Below are 19,974 nucleotides of genomic sequence, written 5' to 3' on the forward strand. Positions count from 1 at the left end.
AAATAAAAAATATTTGTGACTGAGAGCGGAAAATGCTTCGGATAAGAATTTTCTATCCTGAGGAACTTTAGAAAGACAGCCAAACTTTCAGAAGCATCATCCACGGAGCCAAAAAAATCAAATATAGTTAGTCCTCGACGTAGGGCCATAAATGAGTCCAAAATTTCCACAGCTAAGTGAGGCGAGCTGTACTTCATTTTTACGCCTTTTTTGCCACAGTTCTGCGAATTGCTGCCGTCGTTACGCAAAACATGTGGCGGTGAAACAAATCTCGCTTCCTCCACCCCATTGCTTGTCAGAAACTGGCTGGGAAGGTTCACAAAAAAGTGATGCCGGTTCACTTAACAACGGTTAAGGCAACGATTCACTTAACAACCATCGCAAGAAAAGTCGTAAAATGGAACAATCTCACTTTAACCCATATTTCACTCAGCGACATAAATTTTGGGCTCCGTTAGGGTCGTAACTCGAGGGCTGATGTGTCATTAAAAAAACACTTTTTAATGACACGTGAAGGAGAGGTAGCAGGTTTCATCGCCACCTACTCTGCCTCTATTTGGTGGTGGAAAATTCTGGTCATTCTGTTCCTGTGGGGGGTTTTTGGGGTTTTTTCCATTCATTCCTTTCCGCTTTTAAGTTTCTGTCAGAAGCCTCCATTTTGAAAACCGGCAGTTGGCTCCTCCTTCCTCAGCTTCCCTTTCAGGAGAACAAAGTTTGAATTGGAAAGTGCAAGCAAAGAGAGAAACGGAAGAAAAGGAGGGGGGAAGAAGGGGGGAACGAAGAAAAGGAGATAAAACGACACCAACCGACCGACCGAGGCATTTCAAGCTAAGACAGAGGCTGCCCCATTTTTTTGAACCAGGGCAATGGTTTTGTTTTGATTGTTTGTTATGAAATTTGTTGATTATGAAATTTATTTATTATAAAATTTATGAAATTGATTTATTTGTTATGACTTTTTTTATGGCAACTATTTGTTGCACAGCTCACATCCGAGGATTCTGGATGGCTGACAACATTAAAGCACTAAAAATATTTAAAAAAATTTAAAAGACCATTAAAATCAGCAATCCTAGAAACACAGCTGATAAAATCATCAACTACTAAAATATTTCAAACCGTTCAAGGCCGTACGGCAAGAGACAGGGGACCCCCAAGAAAATCTATTTCTAGAAGCTTTTTTTCTTTTTCCTCTTTCTCCCTCCTTCCCGATTCTCTTTTTCCTTTTTCTTTCTTCTTGTTCTTTCTTTTCTTTTTCTTCCCCTTCTTTTTCTCTCTCCTTTCTTTTCCTTCCTTCCCACCCGCTACCCACCTTTCCTTCCTTCCTTCTTTTCCTTCCTATCTTTCCTTCCTTCCTTGCTTTTCTTTCCCTTTCCCTCATCTGCAACTTTTTTCCCCTCCTTTCTTTTTCTTCCTTCCCTCCCCCTGCCTATCTTCACTCCCTCCCCTTTCTCTTTCTTTCTCTCTTTCTTTCTTTCTCCCTTTCTCCCTCCCTTCCCATCTTTCCTTCCTTTCTCTCCTTCCTTCCCTCCCTATAATTTCTTTCTCTCATCTCCCTCCCTCTCACCCACCGGCTCTTTGTGTTTCTTCCTTCCTTTTCTTTCTTTCTCTTTCCTTTTTTCCTTCCTTCCATCCTTTTCTTTCTCGCTTTCTCTTTCTTTCTTTCTTTCTTTCTTCTTTTCTTTCCTTTCCTTTCTCTTTCTTTCCTTCCTTCCTTTTCTTTCTCTCTTTCTCTTTCTCTCCTTTTCCTTCTTTCTTCTGCTCTTTCCTTTCTTTCTCTTTCCTTTTCCTCCCTTCCTTCTTTTCTTTCTTCTTCCTTCTCCTCTTCTTCCTTCCTTCCCTCCTCATTATAACACTGACTAGACTGAGCTACAGGAATCAAAGGTTCATCATTGTCAAATCTCAGCTGCCACCTAGGATGCTTTTCCTTTGCAATTAAATGATCAAAGGCCTCGCAGAGTGAAATAAGATCAAAGAGGGGCCTCTTTCATTTGTAGATCACCTCCTGGTGATTTTATGACATGATTCTTCAGGGCAGCAATGCAAAGTACATTGCCAATGCCTGTTTTACAAGCCCGTCCTCAATTGCCCAGCCCAGCTGAGCCTAAGGCTGCAAAATTTCCTTGTGGTCTCCTATCCAAGTTCTAACTAAGGTCAGTTGACTCCCTCTTCTTTGTGGCAACCCCTGAGATATTGGAACGCTGCTCTCCTTCTTTTCATAAGACTAGACATGGTTGGACTAGAAGACCTCCAAGGTCCCTTCCAACTCTGTTCTTCTGTTAACTGTGGTTATAACTCAAGGACTACCTACAAGCAGAAAACTAGGAGACAGAAAAGGCGGATTTACTGCAATTTGAGCCTGTTGATTAAAGCTATTTTTTATCATCGCTTTCTGCGATTCCTAGTCTGCAGTGGGGGTTATGTATGTGGGATTACAAATCCAGCCTCAAAATGTAAAATTTCAGTTTTTCTTTCAATCCGAGGAGAGGTTGGCAACGGGATCTCCACAAGAATCCTAAACCTGGTGACACCCCTAAAGGATCTCCTGACAGCTACAATCAATTTAAAATTGAAAACAAAAGAGAGAAAAAAATATTTTTCAACCTTTTTTTTTTACCTCCGACAACAAAGCAAAGACCAAATAAGCTAAATTTAAATCTTAACCAAATTGGTTTGGTTTTGTGTTTTTTTTTTTTAATTTAAAAGGCCAATATGGACGCACAATTTGAGGACATATTTATCCTCAAACGTGTAAGAGAAATATTTCTTTTTATACAGTTTGCTAGATTGCAGAATCCAGCCGTGCGAGTGGTGATGGGCCTCCCCAGGTATTTATTTATTTATTTATTATTTAGATTTGTATGCCGCCTCTCTCCGCAGGTATGCCTTTCGCAAGCTCCTTAAAACCCACCTCTGTCGTCAGGCATGGGGGAATTGAAATTTCCCTTCCCCCTAGGCTTATAGAATTTATACATGGTATGCTTGTATGTATGAGTGGTTCTTTAAATTGGGGGTTTTTTAGATTGTTTTTAATATTAGATTTGTTCACATTGCCTTTTTATATTGTTGTTAGCCGCTCCGAGTCTACAGAGAGGGGCGGCATACAAATCTAATAAATAAATAAATGAATGAATAAATGAATGAATGAATGAATGCCCATGTCTCTCCAACACTCCCTGGGCTGCATTGGCTGCCGATTGGCTTCCAAACACAATTGAAAGTGTTGGGGTTATGACCTATAAAGCCCTATAAATTGAGCTGGCCTCTTGTCGTACTTCAAATACCTCGAGGCTAATGGAGAAGGGAGGAGAGATGGCAAGGGAGAAAATAGGCCCCCATCCTTACCTGACGCTGAGTTCACGCTGCGGGGACAACACAACAAAGACAGTGAAATCAGTGATTAAAACACCAGCAGGGAAACAGAAAGCCGGGAAAGAAATTATTATTATTATTATTATTATTATTATTATTATTATTATTATTATTATTATTAAAATCAAAACCAAACAGGAATAGGTCTTCCATATTCACTGCCCTGCAAAAGTTATGTTTTGGTCTTTTTTTCCTTAAATCATAAGATTTTTATTAATATTGCTTCTTCATTGCTTATTTGACCCCTGTGACAATCATTAAGTGTCGTGCCACATGATTCTTGACAAATGTATATTTTATTTTATGTACGCTGAGAGCATATGCACCAAGACAAATTCCTTGTGTGTCCAATCACACTTGGCCAATAAAATCCTATTCTATTCTATTCTATTCTATTCTATTCTAAAGGTCCCCAGAACAGGTTTATGCAATGATTGGGTTTGGTGTTGGATTCGAATGCTTGCCATTTGTTTCTTTGTTTGTATCCTGTTTTATTTTATTTTTTTAACAAGTAACTCGAAACAGAATGCCCTACGAAAGTAGACTATCAATCCTAGGTCTAGAAAGCTTAGAACTACGTCTCCTAAAACACGATCTAAGTATTGCCCACAAGATCATATGCTGCAACGTCCTACCGGTCAATGACTACTTCAGCTGCAACCGCAAACAACACAAGAGCACGCAACAGATTCAAACTTAATATTAACCGCTCCAAACTTGACTGTAAAAAATATGACTTCAGCAACCGAGTTGTCGAAGCGTGGAACTCATTACCTGGCTCAGTAGTGTCAACCCCTAACCCCCAACATTTTCCCCTTAGACTATCCACGATTGACCTCTCCAGGTTCCTTAGAGGTCAGTAAGGGGCGTGCATAAGTGCACCAGTGTGCGTTCCGTCCCCTGTCCAATTGCCTCTCCTTATCTCATTTATCTTTTCTTCCTTTCAAATATGTTCACCTATACTTTTATATCTTTTCTTCTATTTTTTTTCTTTATTTATATTACTACATATCTATTCTCTTCAATGTGTATTATGTATTGCAGTGTTTCCCAATCTTGGCAACTTGAAGAAATTTGGACTTCAACTCCCAGAATTCCCCAGCCAGCATTTGCTGGCTGGGGAATTCTGGAGTTGAAGTCCAAATTTCTTCAAGTTGCCAAGGTTGGGAAACACTGATGTATTGGACAAAATAAATAAATAAATAAATTTATTTACATACTGCTTCATAGTGCTTTTACAGCCCTCTCTAAGCGGTTTAGAGAGTCAGCAATCTGGGACCCCATTTGAGCCACCTCGGAAGGACGGAAGGCCGAGTCAACCTTGAGCCTGGTGAGATTCGATCTGCCAAACAGCTGGCAGCGGGTGATCAGCCGGCAGTACTGCACTCTAACCTCTGCGCCACCATGGTTCAAGATGGTGAACATATCCAACATACTGCCCACTTTCAATTTTCCTCATAACAAAAATTCAGCGAGGTGAGTTGGGCTGAGAGAGACGGACCGACCCAAAGTCACTTAGCTAGATTTTGTGTCTAAGGAGAAACTAGAACTCGCCGTCTCCGGGTGATTGGCTCAAAGCCACCCAGTCGGCTTTCATCCCTAAGGCGGGACTAGAACTCAGAGTCTCCTGGTGATTGGCTCAAAGCCACCCAGTCGGCTTTCATCCCTAAGGCGGGACTATAACTCACCATCTCCTGGTGATTGGCTCAAAGCCACCCAGTCGGCTTTCATCCCTAAGGTGGGACTAGAACTTAGAGTCTCCTGGTGACTGGCCCAAGGCAACCCTGACAGCTTTCATCTCTAAGGTGGTACTAGAACTCACTATCTCCTGATGGCTGGTACAGAGTCACCCAGTTGTTTGCATGTCGATTTTATTCCAGCTACATTTCTTAATCCAAGCAATAGAAACATAGAAACATAGAAGACTGACGGCAGAAAAAGACCTCATGGTCCAGCTAGTCTGCCCTTATACTATTTTTTGTATTTTATCTTAGGATGGATATATGTTTATCCCAGGCATGTTTAATTTCAGTTACTGTGGATTTATCTACCACGTCTGCTGGAAGTTTGTTCCAAGGATCTACTATTCTTTCAGTAAAATAATATTTTCTCAGGTTGCTTCTGATCTTTCCCCCAACTAACTTCAGATTGTGTCCCCTTGTTCTTGTGTTCACTTTCCTATTAAAAACACTTCCCTCCTGGACCTTATTTAACCCTTTCACATATTTAAATGTTTCGATCATGTCCCCCCTTTTCCTTCTGTCCTCCAGACTATACAGATGGAGTTCATTAAGTTTTTCCTGATACGTTTTATGCTTAAGACCTTCCACCATTCTTGTAGCCCGTCTTTGGACCTGTTCAATTTTGTCAATATCTTTTTGTAGGTGAGGTCTCCAGAACTGAACACAGTACTCCAAATGTGGTCTCACCAGCGCTCTATATAAGGGGATCACAATATCCCTCTTCCTGCTTGTTATACCTCTAGCTATGCAGACAAGCATCCTACTTGCTTTCCCTATCGCCCGACCACACTGCTCACCCATTTTGAGACTGTCAGAAATCACTACCCCTAAATCCTTCTCTTCTGAAGTTTTTGCTAACACAGAACTGCCAATACAATACTCAGATTGAGGATTCCTTTTCCCCAAGTGCATTATTTTACATTTGGAAACATTAAACTGCAGTTTCCATTGCTTTGACCATTTATCTAGTAAAGCTAAATCATTTACCATATTACAGACGCCTCCAGGAATATCAACCCTATTGCACACTTTAGAGTCATCGGCAAATAGGCAAACCTTCCCTACCAAACCTTCCCCTATGTCACTGCTTAACAGTGCTTAAGATTTATATATTGCTCCACAGGGCTTTGCACCCCTCTCTAAATGATTTACAGAGTCAACATCGTCGGCCCAGAGCGATCTGGGTCCTCATTTTTACTGACCTTGGAAGGATGGAAGGCTGAGTCAACCTTGAGACGGCTAGTTAACCTTGAACTGCCAGCAGTTGGCAGAATTAGCCTGCAATACCACATTCTAACTACTGCGCCACCAAGGACTTCACAGCGAAGAAGAAAATTGGAGACACACCCAATGCAAGGCCTTCCCTGTACATCCATCAGGTCTCACCTCTTCCAGCTGGCTGTGCACATGTTGGACGATCAAGTCGATAGCAATGGTATTTCCACTACCTAAGAAGAAGGAGAAGAAGGAGGAGGGGGAGGAGAAGGAGAAGAGGAAGAAGAGGAAGAGGAGGAAGAAGAGGAGGAGGAGGAGGAGGAAGTGGTGGAGGTGGAGGAGGAGGAGAAAAAGAAAGAGAGAGAGAGAGAGAGAGAAAATGTCATGAATAAAGGAGAATGTTTGTAGCTCAGGGCTGAAATGAGGAGTCGTGGATGCTCTTGGTTGAGATCAAACTCCACCCTCTACACACCCTGACGTTTCATTACCTAGTTGGGTAATGAAACGTCTGCAAGAAAACAACCAAACTCTCAAAGAAATACTAAATGTCAATTTACTTCCTGTAATGACCTAGGAAATCCCCTAGAGGGCGCAAGCGTCCTACAGATCCCACATAAGCTGTAACCAAGTCAAAATTAAAACTTAAAAACTTAAACATTTTCTCAACGCAACTACAGGTAAAAAGCTGGAAGCCAAATATCAGTTTTTGGCAAAAACATCATAACGTATTTTGTAAATAAATGAATGCAAAGCTTAGAATGTAAAAAAAAAAAAAATCTCTTCTATTGGAAGCAAGAGATGGGTAACCCTACCAAGCATTGTTTAATATAATTTGATTTGAGGTGGAAATATTTTTTTTAAACAATTACATCCCTGAATTTGCTAATTTGGAAATTGCAGGGCAGGCTGGAGTGGTCCATTGGCTGCTGTCAGCACAACATGGATAATAGAACCTCCAGATTTAGTGGCACTCTGCCTTAATGTTCCAGAGACCAAATTCTTTCAAGTATTTTTTTTTTTTGCAGGTGGCTGGGACTGTATCCCAAACACTTTCAGAAAGAGAAAAATCAGAGCAATTGAATGCTGATAATAATGATAATAATAATAAAAACAACAACAACAAGAGTTTTGTGGAGAGGGGCAGCATACAAATCTAATAAATAAATGAATAAATGAATGAATGAATGAATGAATGAATAAATAAATAAATAAATAAATAAAATAAATAAAATAAAATAAAATAAAATAAGAATTGGAAGGAATGTTGGAGGTCTTCTAGTTCAACCCCCTGCTTAGACAGGAAACCCTGCATTACTTCAGACAGATGGTTATTCAACATCTTCTTAAAAATTTCCAGTGTTGGAACATTCACAACTTCTGGAGGCAAGCTGTTCCACTGGTTAATTGTTCTAACTCTCTGGAAATTTCCCCTTAGCAATAGCATTTAGACTTATATACCGTTTCACAGAGCTTTACAGTCCTCTTTAAGTGGTTTAGAGAGAGTAAGCATCTTGCCCCCAACACAGAAACATAGAAGACTGACGGCAGAAAAAGACCTCATGGTCCATCTAGTCTGCCCTTATACTATTTTCTGTGTTTTATCTTAGGATGGATATATGTTTATCCCAGGCATGTTTAAATTCAGTTCCTGTGGATTTACCAACCACGTCTGCTGGAAGTTTGTTCCAAGCATCTACTACTCTTTCAGTGAAATAATATTTTCTCACGTTGCTTTTGATCTTTCCCCCAACTAACTTCAGATTGTGTCCCCTTGTTCTTGTGTTCACTTTCCTATTAAAAACACTTCCCTCCTGAACCTTATTTAACCCTTTAACATATTTAAATGTTTCGATCATGTCCCCCCTTTTCCTTCTGTCCTCCAGACTCTACAGATGGAGTTCATGAAGTCTTTCCTGATACGTTTTATGCTTAAGACCTTCCACCATTCTTGTAGCCCGTCTTTGGACCCGTTCAATTTTGTCAATATCTTTTTGTAGGTGAGGTCTCCAGAACTGAACACAGTATTCCAAATGGGGTCTCACCAGCGCTCTATATAAGTGGATCACAATCTCCCTCTTCCTGCTTGTTATACCTCTAGCTATGCAGCCAAGCATCCTACTTGCTTTTCCTACTGCCCGACCACACTGCTCACCCATTTTGAGACTGTCAGAAATCACTACCCCAACAATCTGGGGTCCTCATTTTACCGACCTTGGAAGGCTGGAAGGCTGAGTCAACCTTGAGCCTACTGAGATTCGATCTGCCAAACTGCTGGCAGCGCATGATCAGCAGAAGTAGCTTGCAGGACTGCACTCTAACCACTGCACCACCGAGGCTCTTAGTTCTAAGTTGCTTCTCTCCTTGTTTAATTTCCACCCATTGCTTCTTGTTCTACCTTCAGGTACTTTGGAAAATAGGTTGACTCCCTCTTCTTTGTGGCAACCCCTGAGATATTGGAAGGCTGCTATCATTTCTCCCCTGGTCCTTCTTTTCATTAAACTATCCATGTCCAGTTCCTGCAACTGTTCTTCATATGTTTTAGTCTCCAATCCCCTAATCATCTTTGTTGTTCTTCTCTGCACTCTTTCTAGAGTCTCAATATCCTTTTTGCATCATGGTGACCAAAACTGAATGCAGGATTCTAGGTGTGGCCTTAGCAAGGCCTTATAAAGTGTATTAACACTTCACGCGATCTTGATTCTATTCTTCTGTTAATGCAGCCTAGAACTCTGTTGGCTTTTTTGGCAGCAGCTGCGCACGGCTGGCTCGTATTTCAATGGTTGCCCACTAGGATTTGAGCACAATTTGAGCAAGAGATCTAGCCAAGGGTTAGGGGTCCAGCCGGGCCGGCGGTCAGTGAAAAGAGGACGCCTACCTCGTGGCACCACAATGTCGGCTACTCGCATGGTGGGCTGGATATACTGGTCGAAGGCTGGCTTGACAAACTTGTTGTACTGTTTGATGACCCCGTCGATCTCTCGGCCTCGCTCGCTGATGTCTCTGCGCAAACGCCGAACCAGACGGATGTCCGAATCGGTGTCCACAAATATTTTCATATCTAGAAGCTGCAGAGGGGGGGAAAAACAAGGGGAGTTAAGTGGCATTTGGGTCCGAAAAACAGTTCTCTATGGAGTGGTAGGTCTTTCAACCGTGGCAACTTTAACATGGAACTTCAAGTCCCAGAATTCAGAGTTGGCCGGGGGAATTCTGGGAGTTTAAGTCCATGCATTTTAAAGCTGCCAAGGTTGAAAGACAATGGCAAGGGATTGGGGGAGGAGGGTTGGAGTAGAAATGAGCTCTCTGTTCTCCTACCCAGAGCAAAGAACTTCCAGGATTGTCATCTGGACTGGTTCCCTGCATCCACCCATCCCCATGGACCAAACTCACTAGGGCTAGGCTGTTGCTATTTGGTAAATGAGGAAGAGGGAGCATTAGATGAGCTATCTAGAGTTGGTGAAAGGGAGAGGAAAAAGGAGCAAGGGGAAGGAGAAGAGAAGGGGAGAAAGAAAAGAAGAAAAAAGAGGGAGGGAGGAAGAAGAAAGAAAGAAGGGAGGAAAGGAGGGAGGATGGAAGAGGGAGGAGAAGAAAGAAATAAAGAAAAAGGAAAGGAAGGAAGGGGGAGGGAGGGAGAGTGGGGAAAAGGGAGAAGAAGAAAGAAAGAAAAAGAAAGAGGGAGGGGAAAAGAAGAAGGAAAAAAGGGAGGAAAGGAGGGAGGATGGAAAAGGGAGGAGAAGAAAGAAAGAAGAAAAAAGAAAGGAAAGAAGGGGGAGGAAGAGTGGGGAAAGGGAGGGAGAAGAAAGAAGAAAGAAAGAAAAAGAAAGAAAGAAAGAAATAGAGGGAGGGAGGGAGGAAGAAGAAAGAAAGAAGGGAGGAAAGGAGGGAGGAAGGAAGGAAGGGGGAGGGAGAGTGGGGAAAAGGGAGAAGAAGAAAGAAAGAAAAAGAAAGAGGGAGGGAAAAAGAAGAAGGAAAAAAGGGAGGAAAGGAGGGAGGATGGAAAAGGGAGAAGAAGAAAGAAAGAAGAAAAAAGAAAGGAAAGAAGGGGGAGGAAGAGTGGGGAAAAGGGAGGGAGAAGAAAGAAGAAAGAAAGAAAAAGAAAGAAAGAAATAGAGGGAGGGAGGGAGGAAGAAGAAAGAAAGAAGGGAGGAAAGGAGGGAGGATGGAAGAGGGAAGAGAAGAAAGAAATAAAGAAGAAAAAGGAAAGGAAGGAAGGGGGAGGGAGGGAGAGTGGGGAAAAGGGATGGAGAAGAAAGAAGAAAGAAAAAGAAAGAAAGAAAGGAGGGAGAGAGGGAAGGAAGGAACAAGAGAAAAATGAAGGAAGAAAGGAAGGAACGAAGGAACAAAGGAAGAGGGAGGGAGCAAAAGGAGGAGGAGGAGAAAGAAAAAGAAAAAAGAAAAAGAAAAAAAGAAAAAAGAAGGAAGGAAGGAAGGAAGGAAGGAGAGAGGGAGGGAGGGAGGGAAGGAACAAGAGAAAAGTGAAGGAAAGAAGGGGAAGGGAAGAAGTGAGGGAGGAGTAGAAACAAAGAAAAAGAAAGGAGAAAGAAAAAAAGAAAGAAAGAGGGAGGGAGGGATGAGAGGAGGAGGAAGGGTACGGTACCTTCATTTTCTAAAGTTTATTTTCAAACTTTCTATTTCAAAGCAATCATAACCACCTTTGGGCAGGTAAAAGATAAAATGCAGCATACAACTCCTCCCAAAGTACCACCACCACCACCACCACCCTGGGCTTTCAGCTCGTTGACTTGGGGCCTCCAAGGGCTGTGGAAAGGAGACCTGTGCTCTGGTGGTGGGTCGGGGGGCCACCAATACTAAATCTTGCCCCCATCCACACCCCAAGAAAAAAAGGCTAAAAGCTCAGACTTACTTTTAGGAGATCCTTATCGGCAAATGCCATGATCCCTTCAAATATAATAACGTTGGCTCCGTAAAGCATTTTCTAGAAGCAAGAATTGTGCATAAAAGAAATCAAAATTTGATTCAAACATGTCATCGGTTTGCTCAATTGATTTATATCTATATCTATATATTTCAATCCTGCCTTTATTACGAGGGTCGCCCAGAAAGTAATGCACCACATTTTTTCCCTCGGCCTACAGTAATGGTACGAATGCGAAACTTTAGATATACATTATTTGAATTGTCAGGAATGCGTGTGTAAATTTTGTGTTTCTTCAGACAGATAGCGTAGCTGCAGCAGTGTTTCAAAACGACGTCTGTAAGTGATGTACGTTACAAGCTCATATCGTCATTGAATTTCTCACTGTGGAGAAAGAAACTGTTGGGAACATTCACAAACGTTTGTATATAGTTTATGGAAAATCTGGGCACAGAGGGGGAGGCCATTACAGTGCAGAAATGGCTTCGTGATCAGAACAAGGAGTGTTACCAACAGGGCATACACGCCCTTGTGTCTCGCTGGAGGAAGGCCATAGAACGGGATGGAGATTACAGTAGTACCTCTAGATACGAGCTGCTCCACATGCGAGTATTCCAAGTTACGAGCCACGAGGGGAGAGAAATTTCTGTTCCAGACCCGAGCTCAAATTCGGGATACGAGCCGTGCATCCACTAGGTGGCGCAAGAATCCTTGCTTTTGGTTATCTCGGAGGAGAAAAACAAAGTCTAAAGCCATTTGTTCCAGATACGAATTGTTCGACATATAAGCTCCCTTCTGGAACGAATTAAACTCGTATCTAGAGGTACTGCTGTACATGGAAAAATAGGGAGTGTCGAAGAAACATCATTCTTTCTTGTGTGTAAGTTTCATGTGTTAAAGAGATAATTGTTGAAGAAAAAAAATGGGGTGCATTACATTCTGGGCAACCCTCGTATTTTCTAGGTAAACCTGGCTCGGATGTACTGTATGAAAAGCAAAGCACAAGACAGGTTTATAATGTGGTTTGTTGAGAGAGAAGCCAAAAGATTTAAGAGGTATTTGATGAAGCTGAAATCACTAGTTGGGATGGAATGTAGCCTGGATTCCCAGGAGGGAGGGGCTGCATTCTGGAGGAGCAAGAGACAATTCAGGCCAGGTAGTTTGCGTGAGAGAACGAGGGTGAAAGTAGCTCCTCAGTTAATTCCCATCATAGTGTATGTTTTATGGGGAGCCACCACAACCTTTCTTGATCCCGTGACCTTGGCAACTTTAAGACTTGTGGACTACAACTCCCAGAATTCCTCAGCCAGCTAAAATAAAAATAAAATAAAATAAAATAAAATAAAATAAAATAAAATAAAATAAAAAATAAAATAAATAAAATAAAATAAATAATAAAGTAATAAAATAAAAAAAATAAAAAATAAAGTAATAAAATTACTTCGGGGAGGGGCGGCATACAAATCTAATAAATTATTATTATTATTATTATTATTATAAAATAAAATAAAATAAATAAAATAATAAAGTAATAAAATAAAATATAAAGTAATAAAATAAAATATAAAGTACCGTATTTTTCGCTCTATAAGACGCACCTGCTGATAAGACGCACCTAGATTTTAGAGGAGGAAAATAGAACAAAAATATTTTGAGCCAAAAAGTAGCTATCACACATGAGCAAGTTCTTGCATCCATAATTCTATCCTTGCTCATGTGTGATAGTTACTTTTTGGCTCAAAATATTTTTGTTCTATTTTCCTCCCTCCCACTTTCCTTTCTATCTCTCCCTCCCTCTTTTCTTTCTATCTTTCCCTCCCTCTTTCCTCCCTCCCTTTTTCCTTTCTATCTCTCCCTCCCTCTTTCCTTTCTATCTTTCTTTCCCCCTGCCTTTCTCCAAGCCCTTCCTTTTCCCTCTCCCTAACTACCCCCTTCTCCCTCCTTTCTATCTCTCCCTCCCCCTTTCTCTCTCCCTTCCTTCATCTTTCATTCCCTCTCTCTCCATCCCTCTTCCTTTCTCTCTTCCTTCCTCCCTCTTTTTTGTTCTTTCTCTCTCCCTCCTTCCCTCCCTCTATGTCTTTCCCTCCTCCTTCTTCCCCCCTCTCTTTCTCTTGCTTTCTTTCCCTGTCTTTCTCTCTTGCTTACTTTCTCGCTTTCTTTCTCATTCTTTCTCCCCTCCTTTCTCTCTCTCTCTCTTTCTCTCTCGTTCACCACGCCGGCAACAGAGAGAAAAAGAGAGAGAGAGAGAGGGAGAGAGAGTGGAGGGCGCCGTTGTCTTCGCCTCTTCCCGACAGCTCTGCAGCGAAGAGGAAACAGTCGCGCACCGCCCCCCGGGAGCCCAGCCGATTTTTGGAGCCTTTTTGTTTTCAGCTGGGCTCCCAGGAGGCAGAGCGTGGCCGGGTACCGTGTCTTCGCCTCCGCGCGCTGCATCCGCCCGGCCGAGAACAAAACGGCTCCAAAAGTCGGCCAGGCTCCCGGGAGGTGGTGCGCGACTGTTTCCTCTTCGCTGCAGAGCCACACGGAGGCGAAGACACGGTGCCCGGCCACGCTCCGCCTCCTGGGAGCCCAGCTGAAAAAAAAACGGCTCCAAAAATCGGCTGGGCTCCCGGGAGGCGGAGCGTGGCCGGGCACCGTGTCTTCGCCTCCGTGTGGCTCTGCAGCGAAGAGGAAACAGTCGCGCACCACCTCCCGGGAGCCCGGCCGACTTTTGGAGCCGTTTTGTTCTCGGCCGGGCGGAGGCAGCGCGCGGAGGCGAAGACACGGTACCCGGCCACGCTCTGCCTCCTGGGAGCCCAGCTGAAAACAAAACAGCTCCAAAAGTCGGCTGGGCTCCCGGGAGGGGGTGCGCGACTCTTCAGGGTTGGGAAGAGGAGAGGCGGCGACAGAGGCGGGACACTTTTGGTGAGTATATCGCCGCCTCCCCTCTGCTCCAGCGCCTCCCCCCCCTCCCTGCCTGCAGCTTCGCTCCATAAGACGCCGCTGATTTTTCATCCTACTTTGGGAGGAAAAAAACTGCGTCTTATGGAGCGAAAAATACGGTAATAAAATAAAATAAAATATATAAAATAAAAAAATAAAGTAATAAAATAAAATAAAATAAATAAAATAATAAAGTAATAAAATAAAATATAAAGTAATAAAATAAAATATAAAGTAATAAAATAAAATAAAATATATAAAATAAAAAAATAAAGTAATAAAATAAAATAAAATATATAAAATAAAAATAAAATAAAATAAAATATATAAAATAAAAAATAAAGTAATAAAATAAAATAAAATATATAAAATAAAAAATAAAGTAATAAAATAAAAATAAAAATAAAATAAAATAAAATAAAATGTTGTATGATGCCCAAGTGCCCACCTTCTGGGTGAATCGTAACAGCTGAAACCAAGAATTCACAAAAAAAGCAGCTGAGGGAGAAAGCTACTCATCCTGTTGTCCTCTTTTATCATTACTTTTTACTTATGATATGTTTACACAAACTACTACTATCCTATACTTGTCGGACAAATAAATAAAATAAAATAAATGAAATAAAGAAACCCTAAAGGGGGCGTGGCTAAGGGTATGTGTGTCCAAGGGGGTGTGGTGAAGGGGGTGGGGCTAAAACCAAGGCCTCCCTCCCAAGCCCGCCTCACCCATTCCTTCTTGCGGCTGTGGCTGGTGAAGTCGTAAATGGGGATCTTGACGCTTTTCCCTTGCTTGAGCTTTTTGAGGGTGGCGATCATCAGGTCGAAATCAAAAGCATCCGGGTGGTCAAAGTTGTAATCGTTGCTGGCGGCCAGTTCCTGCTGTTCTTTCGTCAGAACCTGTCCCGCAAAAAAGAGACGTAGGGGATGATAGGGTGATGGACAGCACCGGCAGCCCTAGGCTTACGACCACAATTGAGCCCAACATATGGAATGGGACAGAATAGGAATCGGAATAATAGAAATAAAAAGAACAGGAATAAGAATAGGGATAATAGAAGTAGAAAGAACAGGAATAAGAAGAACCGTTGTACCTACCTGAACGGTCTTCTCAGTGCACTGGAAGGAGAGTCCAACATGGGTATTACTCCAATCCTATTGGTAGAGACTGAGTTAAATTTACATATTAACTAGCACCGCCCCCTCTGCTCTTCCCATGAGCCAGTTTTAAAAACGAAAGAAACCATTGTAAGAGGATAACCAATTTTTATTATAACAACTCTTAACTGATAACTGACCACTCCGGCGTCCCTGTACCCAAAAACTAAACTGGGTGGGTTTGGACTCTCCTTCCAGTGCACTGAGAAGACCGTTCAGGTAGGTACAACGGTTCTTCTCCATTGCATCTGGAAGGAGAGTCCAACATGGGATATACCAGAGATTTACGGCCCATGGGAGGGAGAAGGTCTTGTCAGGGACGTTGGAGATAAGCAAACTCTTTGTAAAACACGTCTCCCAAACGCTGCCTCTGCTGAGGCAAAGGAGTCCAACTTATAGTGTCTTATGAACGTTGATGGTGCCGACCACGTTGCAGCTCTACAGATGTCATCTATGGACGCCTGGGTAGTCCAAGCCGCCGAGGTCGCCGCACTCCTTGTTGAGTGAGCCGTCACTCCCGTTGGTACTGGTTGATTACGGGCCTTGTACGCCTCCGCGATACATTCCCTGATCCAACGACTAATGGACACTGATGACACTCCAAGTCCCTCTTTATCTGAAGCAAAGGAAACAAACAGCTTTTCCGATTTCCTAGAAGCTTCTGTGCGTCTGATGTAAATCTTGACCGCACGGCGTACATCAATCTTATGCCATCTTAATTCCGATGGGTGACTGCCGTGGGTGCAAAAGTCCGGAAGAATTAATTCTTGTTTCCTATGAAACTCTGAATTGACCTTCGGAATGAATGAAGGGTCCAATCTCAGCACTACTCGGTCTGGATAAAAGACACAGAGGTCAGGTCGCACCGACAAGGCTGCTAACTCTGACACTCTCCTTGCTGATGTAACAGCCACTAAGAAGGCTGTTTTAATTGACAATGTCCTCATTGGTATAGATCTCATAGGTTCAAACGGTGGCTTGGTCAAGGCTCTGAGAACCAATGTAAGATCCCACGAAGGGAACCTCCGGATCGGTGGAGAATGTTGGTTTGTTGCTCCCCGTAGAAAATCCTTCACCCAAGGATGGTAAGCTAAGGAGCGAACTCCCTCCACTCGTATCATGGTCGCGAGAGCCGCCACATGTCGTTTCAAAGTATTCGGTGTTAGTCCCCGATCAAGACCAGTCTGCAAAAACTCCAGAACTGTAATGACCGACGCTTGTTCAGTGCTGATGCTTTGTTTTTCACAGAAACTGCAAAAGGCCGCCCATGTGGTCTGATAGATCCGAGAAGTAGATGGACGCCTTGCAGCCTGCATAGTGTCTATGACCTTCTCTGGTAACTTCAATCCTCGTAACCTGACCCGTTCAAGTGCCAAACGGTCAGTTGAAGCCACTGGGGATCGGGATGTTGGAGTTCCCCTTGGCTGAGGGATATCATGTGATCCGGGATCCTCCAAGGGGGTGACATCGATAGTGCCACCAGGTCGGAGAACCACGGTCGTCGAGGCCAGTGTGGGGCTACTAACAACACCTCCGCCCTCTCTCGCAGTAGCTTCTCCACTACTCGTGGTATGAGATTCATCGGCGGAAATGCGTAAAGTAGGCCGGGCGGCCAGGGTGTCCGGAGAGCGTTGATTCCCTCCGCTCCTGGCTGTGGGAATCGAGAGAAAAACCTTGGAAGCTGGGTGTTCTGGTAGCTGGCGAAAAGATCCACCATCGGAAGACCAAACCTCATTACCACCTGTTGGAAAATGACCGGGTCCAGCTTCCACTCTGACTGATCCAACGTGGACCGGCTCAGCCAATCCGCTTGTGTATTGCTGATTCCCGCGATGTGTTCTGCTGCTAGGGACCGTAGATGTTGTTCGGCCCAGCGGAATAGTGCCTCTGTTTCTTCCATGAGACGCTGCGACCGTGTACCCCCTTGATGATTCAAGTGGGCCCTGGTCGCCACATTGTCCGTAAGAACCAACACGTGCTGTTGGTGTACTAAGGGTGCAAATGTCTGTAGGGCTAGAAACACTGCCCTTAGTTCTAGAAAATTGATATTGACGGAGGACAGTTCTTCTGCCGTCCACAGGCCCTGAGCCATGTGAGCTCCGATGTGGGCACCCCATCCGGTGAGACTGGCATCGGTGGTCAAGATGATCTGGTCCTTCGTTTGGAAGGGGGATCCTCTGCTGATCGCGGCAGACGTCCACCACTTTAATGAGTCTCTGACCTTCCGGGGTAAATGAACCGTCCTGTGGCAATGGCTCACCTTGGACCTTTGAGCAGGCAGCAGGAACCACTGCAGTGTCCTGATATGGAACCTGGCCCAGGGAACTATGCCAATGGCGGAGACCAGGGTTCCTAGTATCTTTGAAAGCAGTGAGAATGGAACCGGTCCCCGCTGAACACTGGATATCAGACGGTTGATGTTGTCTTGCCTCTCCTGTGAGAGCGACACTGTGCCCTCTTGAGTGTCTATAATGGCTCCTAAGTGTAGGAGTCTGGTAGTTGGTACTAACTGGCTTTTCTCTACGTTGACTGTGAAGCCATGGAGTTCCAGTGTACGGATTGTCTCGTTGAGGTCTTTCTCTGCCGCCAGTTTGGACCTGGACAAAACGATAATATCGTCCAGGTAAGCCATGAGTCTGATGGATCTCGCTCTTAGGCTGGCGGTCAATACGTCCAAGAGCTTCGTAAACGTCCGTGGAGCCGATGACAGGCCGAACGGCATTGCTCTGTATTGGTAATGTCGACCCTCGGTGTAAAATCGGAGAAACCTGCGATGTTCCGGATGGATGGGGACGTGCAGGTATGCCTCCCTGAGGTCGATGGATGTTAAAATGTCCTGTTTCCGGATGGAAGCGAGAATGGTCTGCAGTGAATGCATCCTGAACCTTCGGTATCTTATAAAGAGGTTCAGTTGCTTGAGGTTGAGGATCAACCGGCAGCCTCCGGAGGATTTGGGCACGATGAAAATCATGGAGTAGAACCCCTTGCCTTCCTCCGGCTGCGGGACTCGCTCTATAGCACGTATGTCGAGCAGGTGGGTGATCTCCCTGCGTAGCTGTAGTTTCTTTATAGTGTCCTTTATTAACGGGCAGCGTAAGAAGCGGCTGGGCGGTGTTTGGAGGAACTCCAGCTTGAGCCCGTGTGTGACTGTGGCTAGGGCCCATTGGTCGGAGGAGGTTAATTGCCATACCGTGCTGAAGCCCTGAAGCCTGCCACCCAAGGGCTGGGGGGCCGCTGAGTCACTTCGTGCGTTTGAACCCTCTCTGGGTGTTGCCGCGAAAAGGTCTCCTGGACTGGTGATAGCCTCTCGGCCTGTCCTGAAAGGAACCGCGGTCGCTCCTATAGGTCTGATTGTATTGACCCTGGGAAAAGGAGCGCTGGCCCTGGTTGGAAGTGGTAGGATCCCAGCGAAAGGACTGACGCCTTGAGTACGGAGTAAACCGTCTATCCGGTCGTCTGTTGGCCCTGGGAAGAACCTTCCTCTTATCCTTGTCCTCCACTAGTACCTTTTCCAACAGATCTCCGAAGAGAGTGGAGCCCTGGAAGGGTCCGGAGGCTAGGCGCCATTTAGACTTAAGATCAGCCTGCCAGTTTCTTAGCCACAAAAGCCGGCGTGATGACAGCGAGGTTGCCATGCTCCTTGTGGAAAACTTGGCCGCGTGAAGAGTAGCGTCCGCCGAAAACTCGGTTGCCGCCAATAATTTACTTAAGTCCTGGCGGAGACGTCCATCCTCGGGTCCTAGTCGGGATTGCATCTCCTTGATCCACATTAGTGATGCTCGATTGATAAATGATGCGGCTGCTGCTGCTCTGAATCCCCAGCCGGACATCAAGTGGGACTTACGCAGCAATGTCTCCGCTTTCCTTTCCTCTGGTCTGAGGCTTTCCCCGGTCTCCGAGGGGACTAAGGCACTGGAGACAAGCGTCACCACTGGTTGGTCGATTGGGGGGAATTCAAGCAGCTTTTCCACCTCCTCGTCAAAGGTGTAAAATTTCCTTTTGAGGTTGGAAGGCCCCTGTGCAGCTGCTGGTTGCTGCCAAGGCCTCTTTATGCCTTTAACAAATATGCCGGAGGCGGGAAAGTGGTCGGACTCGGGTTGAGGTTCCTCGAGCAGCGAGGCCGAGGTCTGGCTTGTCTCAGCGGCCTCTGCCGCTTTGGCAGCGCCCGGAAGGTTCATGACCTGCTTGGCCTTAGATAACAAGGTCCGGAATAAAGCAGGTTTGAATAGTCCAACAGAGGGTGTCTGATCTGGTGTAGTTTCATCCTCTGAAAATCCAAACTCCGGGTCACTGTCCTCAAACTGATCCTGTTCCTCCAACAAGGACCCCAAACCCGAGGGGGGCGGTGCCGACCAAGAACACGTGGGCTGTTGAGGGGGTCTACCGTATTGTTGAGCCCCGGCTATGTTTTGTGAGTACGCAGTTACAATGAGATCTTGCAGATCTGGGGGCAAATTTTGCCACGCCCCCGGTTGTGCTCGTAAGCCTGCTGCTGTGGGGGTGAAGGTGGCTGCTGGCCCCTGGTAGCTCAGTCCCGCAGGGCCCGCCGACCCTGGTCTAACCCAGGATGTGCTGGGTGACGGCATGCTCGGAGGCAGGGGTTGGAATTGCCGGTCTGGGGACCAATCTCCCTCTACTTCAGCCCCTGTAGGCCCGAATGTGGCTGGGGGTGAGATGGGATCTGCAGAATGTCTCTGA

General features: G+C 44.6%; 1 protein-coding gene across 3 annotated transcripts in view; it reads right to left on the bottom strand.

Moving 5' to 3' along the window:
* Window positions 1-19,974, bottom strand: part of UCKL1 (uridine-cytidine kinase 1 like 1) — a 79,157-nt gene that overhangs the window by 26,289 nt on the left and 32,894 nt on the right. For 2 of the 3 annotated variants that reach the window (XM_070744429.1, XM_070744431.1), the window contains exons 4-7: window positions 14,848-15,018; window positions 11,191-11,262; window positions 9,205-9,394; window positions 6,501-6,562 (exon numbers count right to left, since the gene is read on the bottom strand). In XM_070744429.1, coding sequence (XP_070600530.1) covers window positions 6,501-6,562; window positions 9,205-9,394; window positions 11,191-11,262; window positions 14,848-15,018 — 495 coding nt within the window. Of the gene's footprint in view, window positions 1-3,345; window positions 3,363-6,500; window positions 6,563-9,204; window positions 9,395-11,190; window positions 11,263-14,847; window positions 15,019-19,974 lie in introns of all 3 variants that reach the window. The other variant, XM_070744430.1, reaches the window with a different exon arrangement.

Source organism: Erythrolamprus reginae, chromosome 3, assembly GCF_031021105.1.
Source record: "Erythrolamprus reginae isolate rEryReg1 chromosome 3, rEryReg1.hap1, whole genome shotgun sequence".
Lineage (NCBI taxonomy): Eukaryota > Metazoa > Chordata > Lepidosauria > Squamata > Dipsadidae > Erythrolamprus > Erythrolamprus reginae.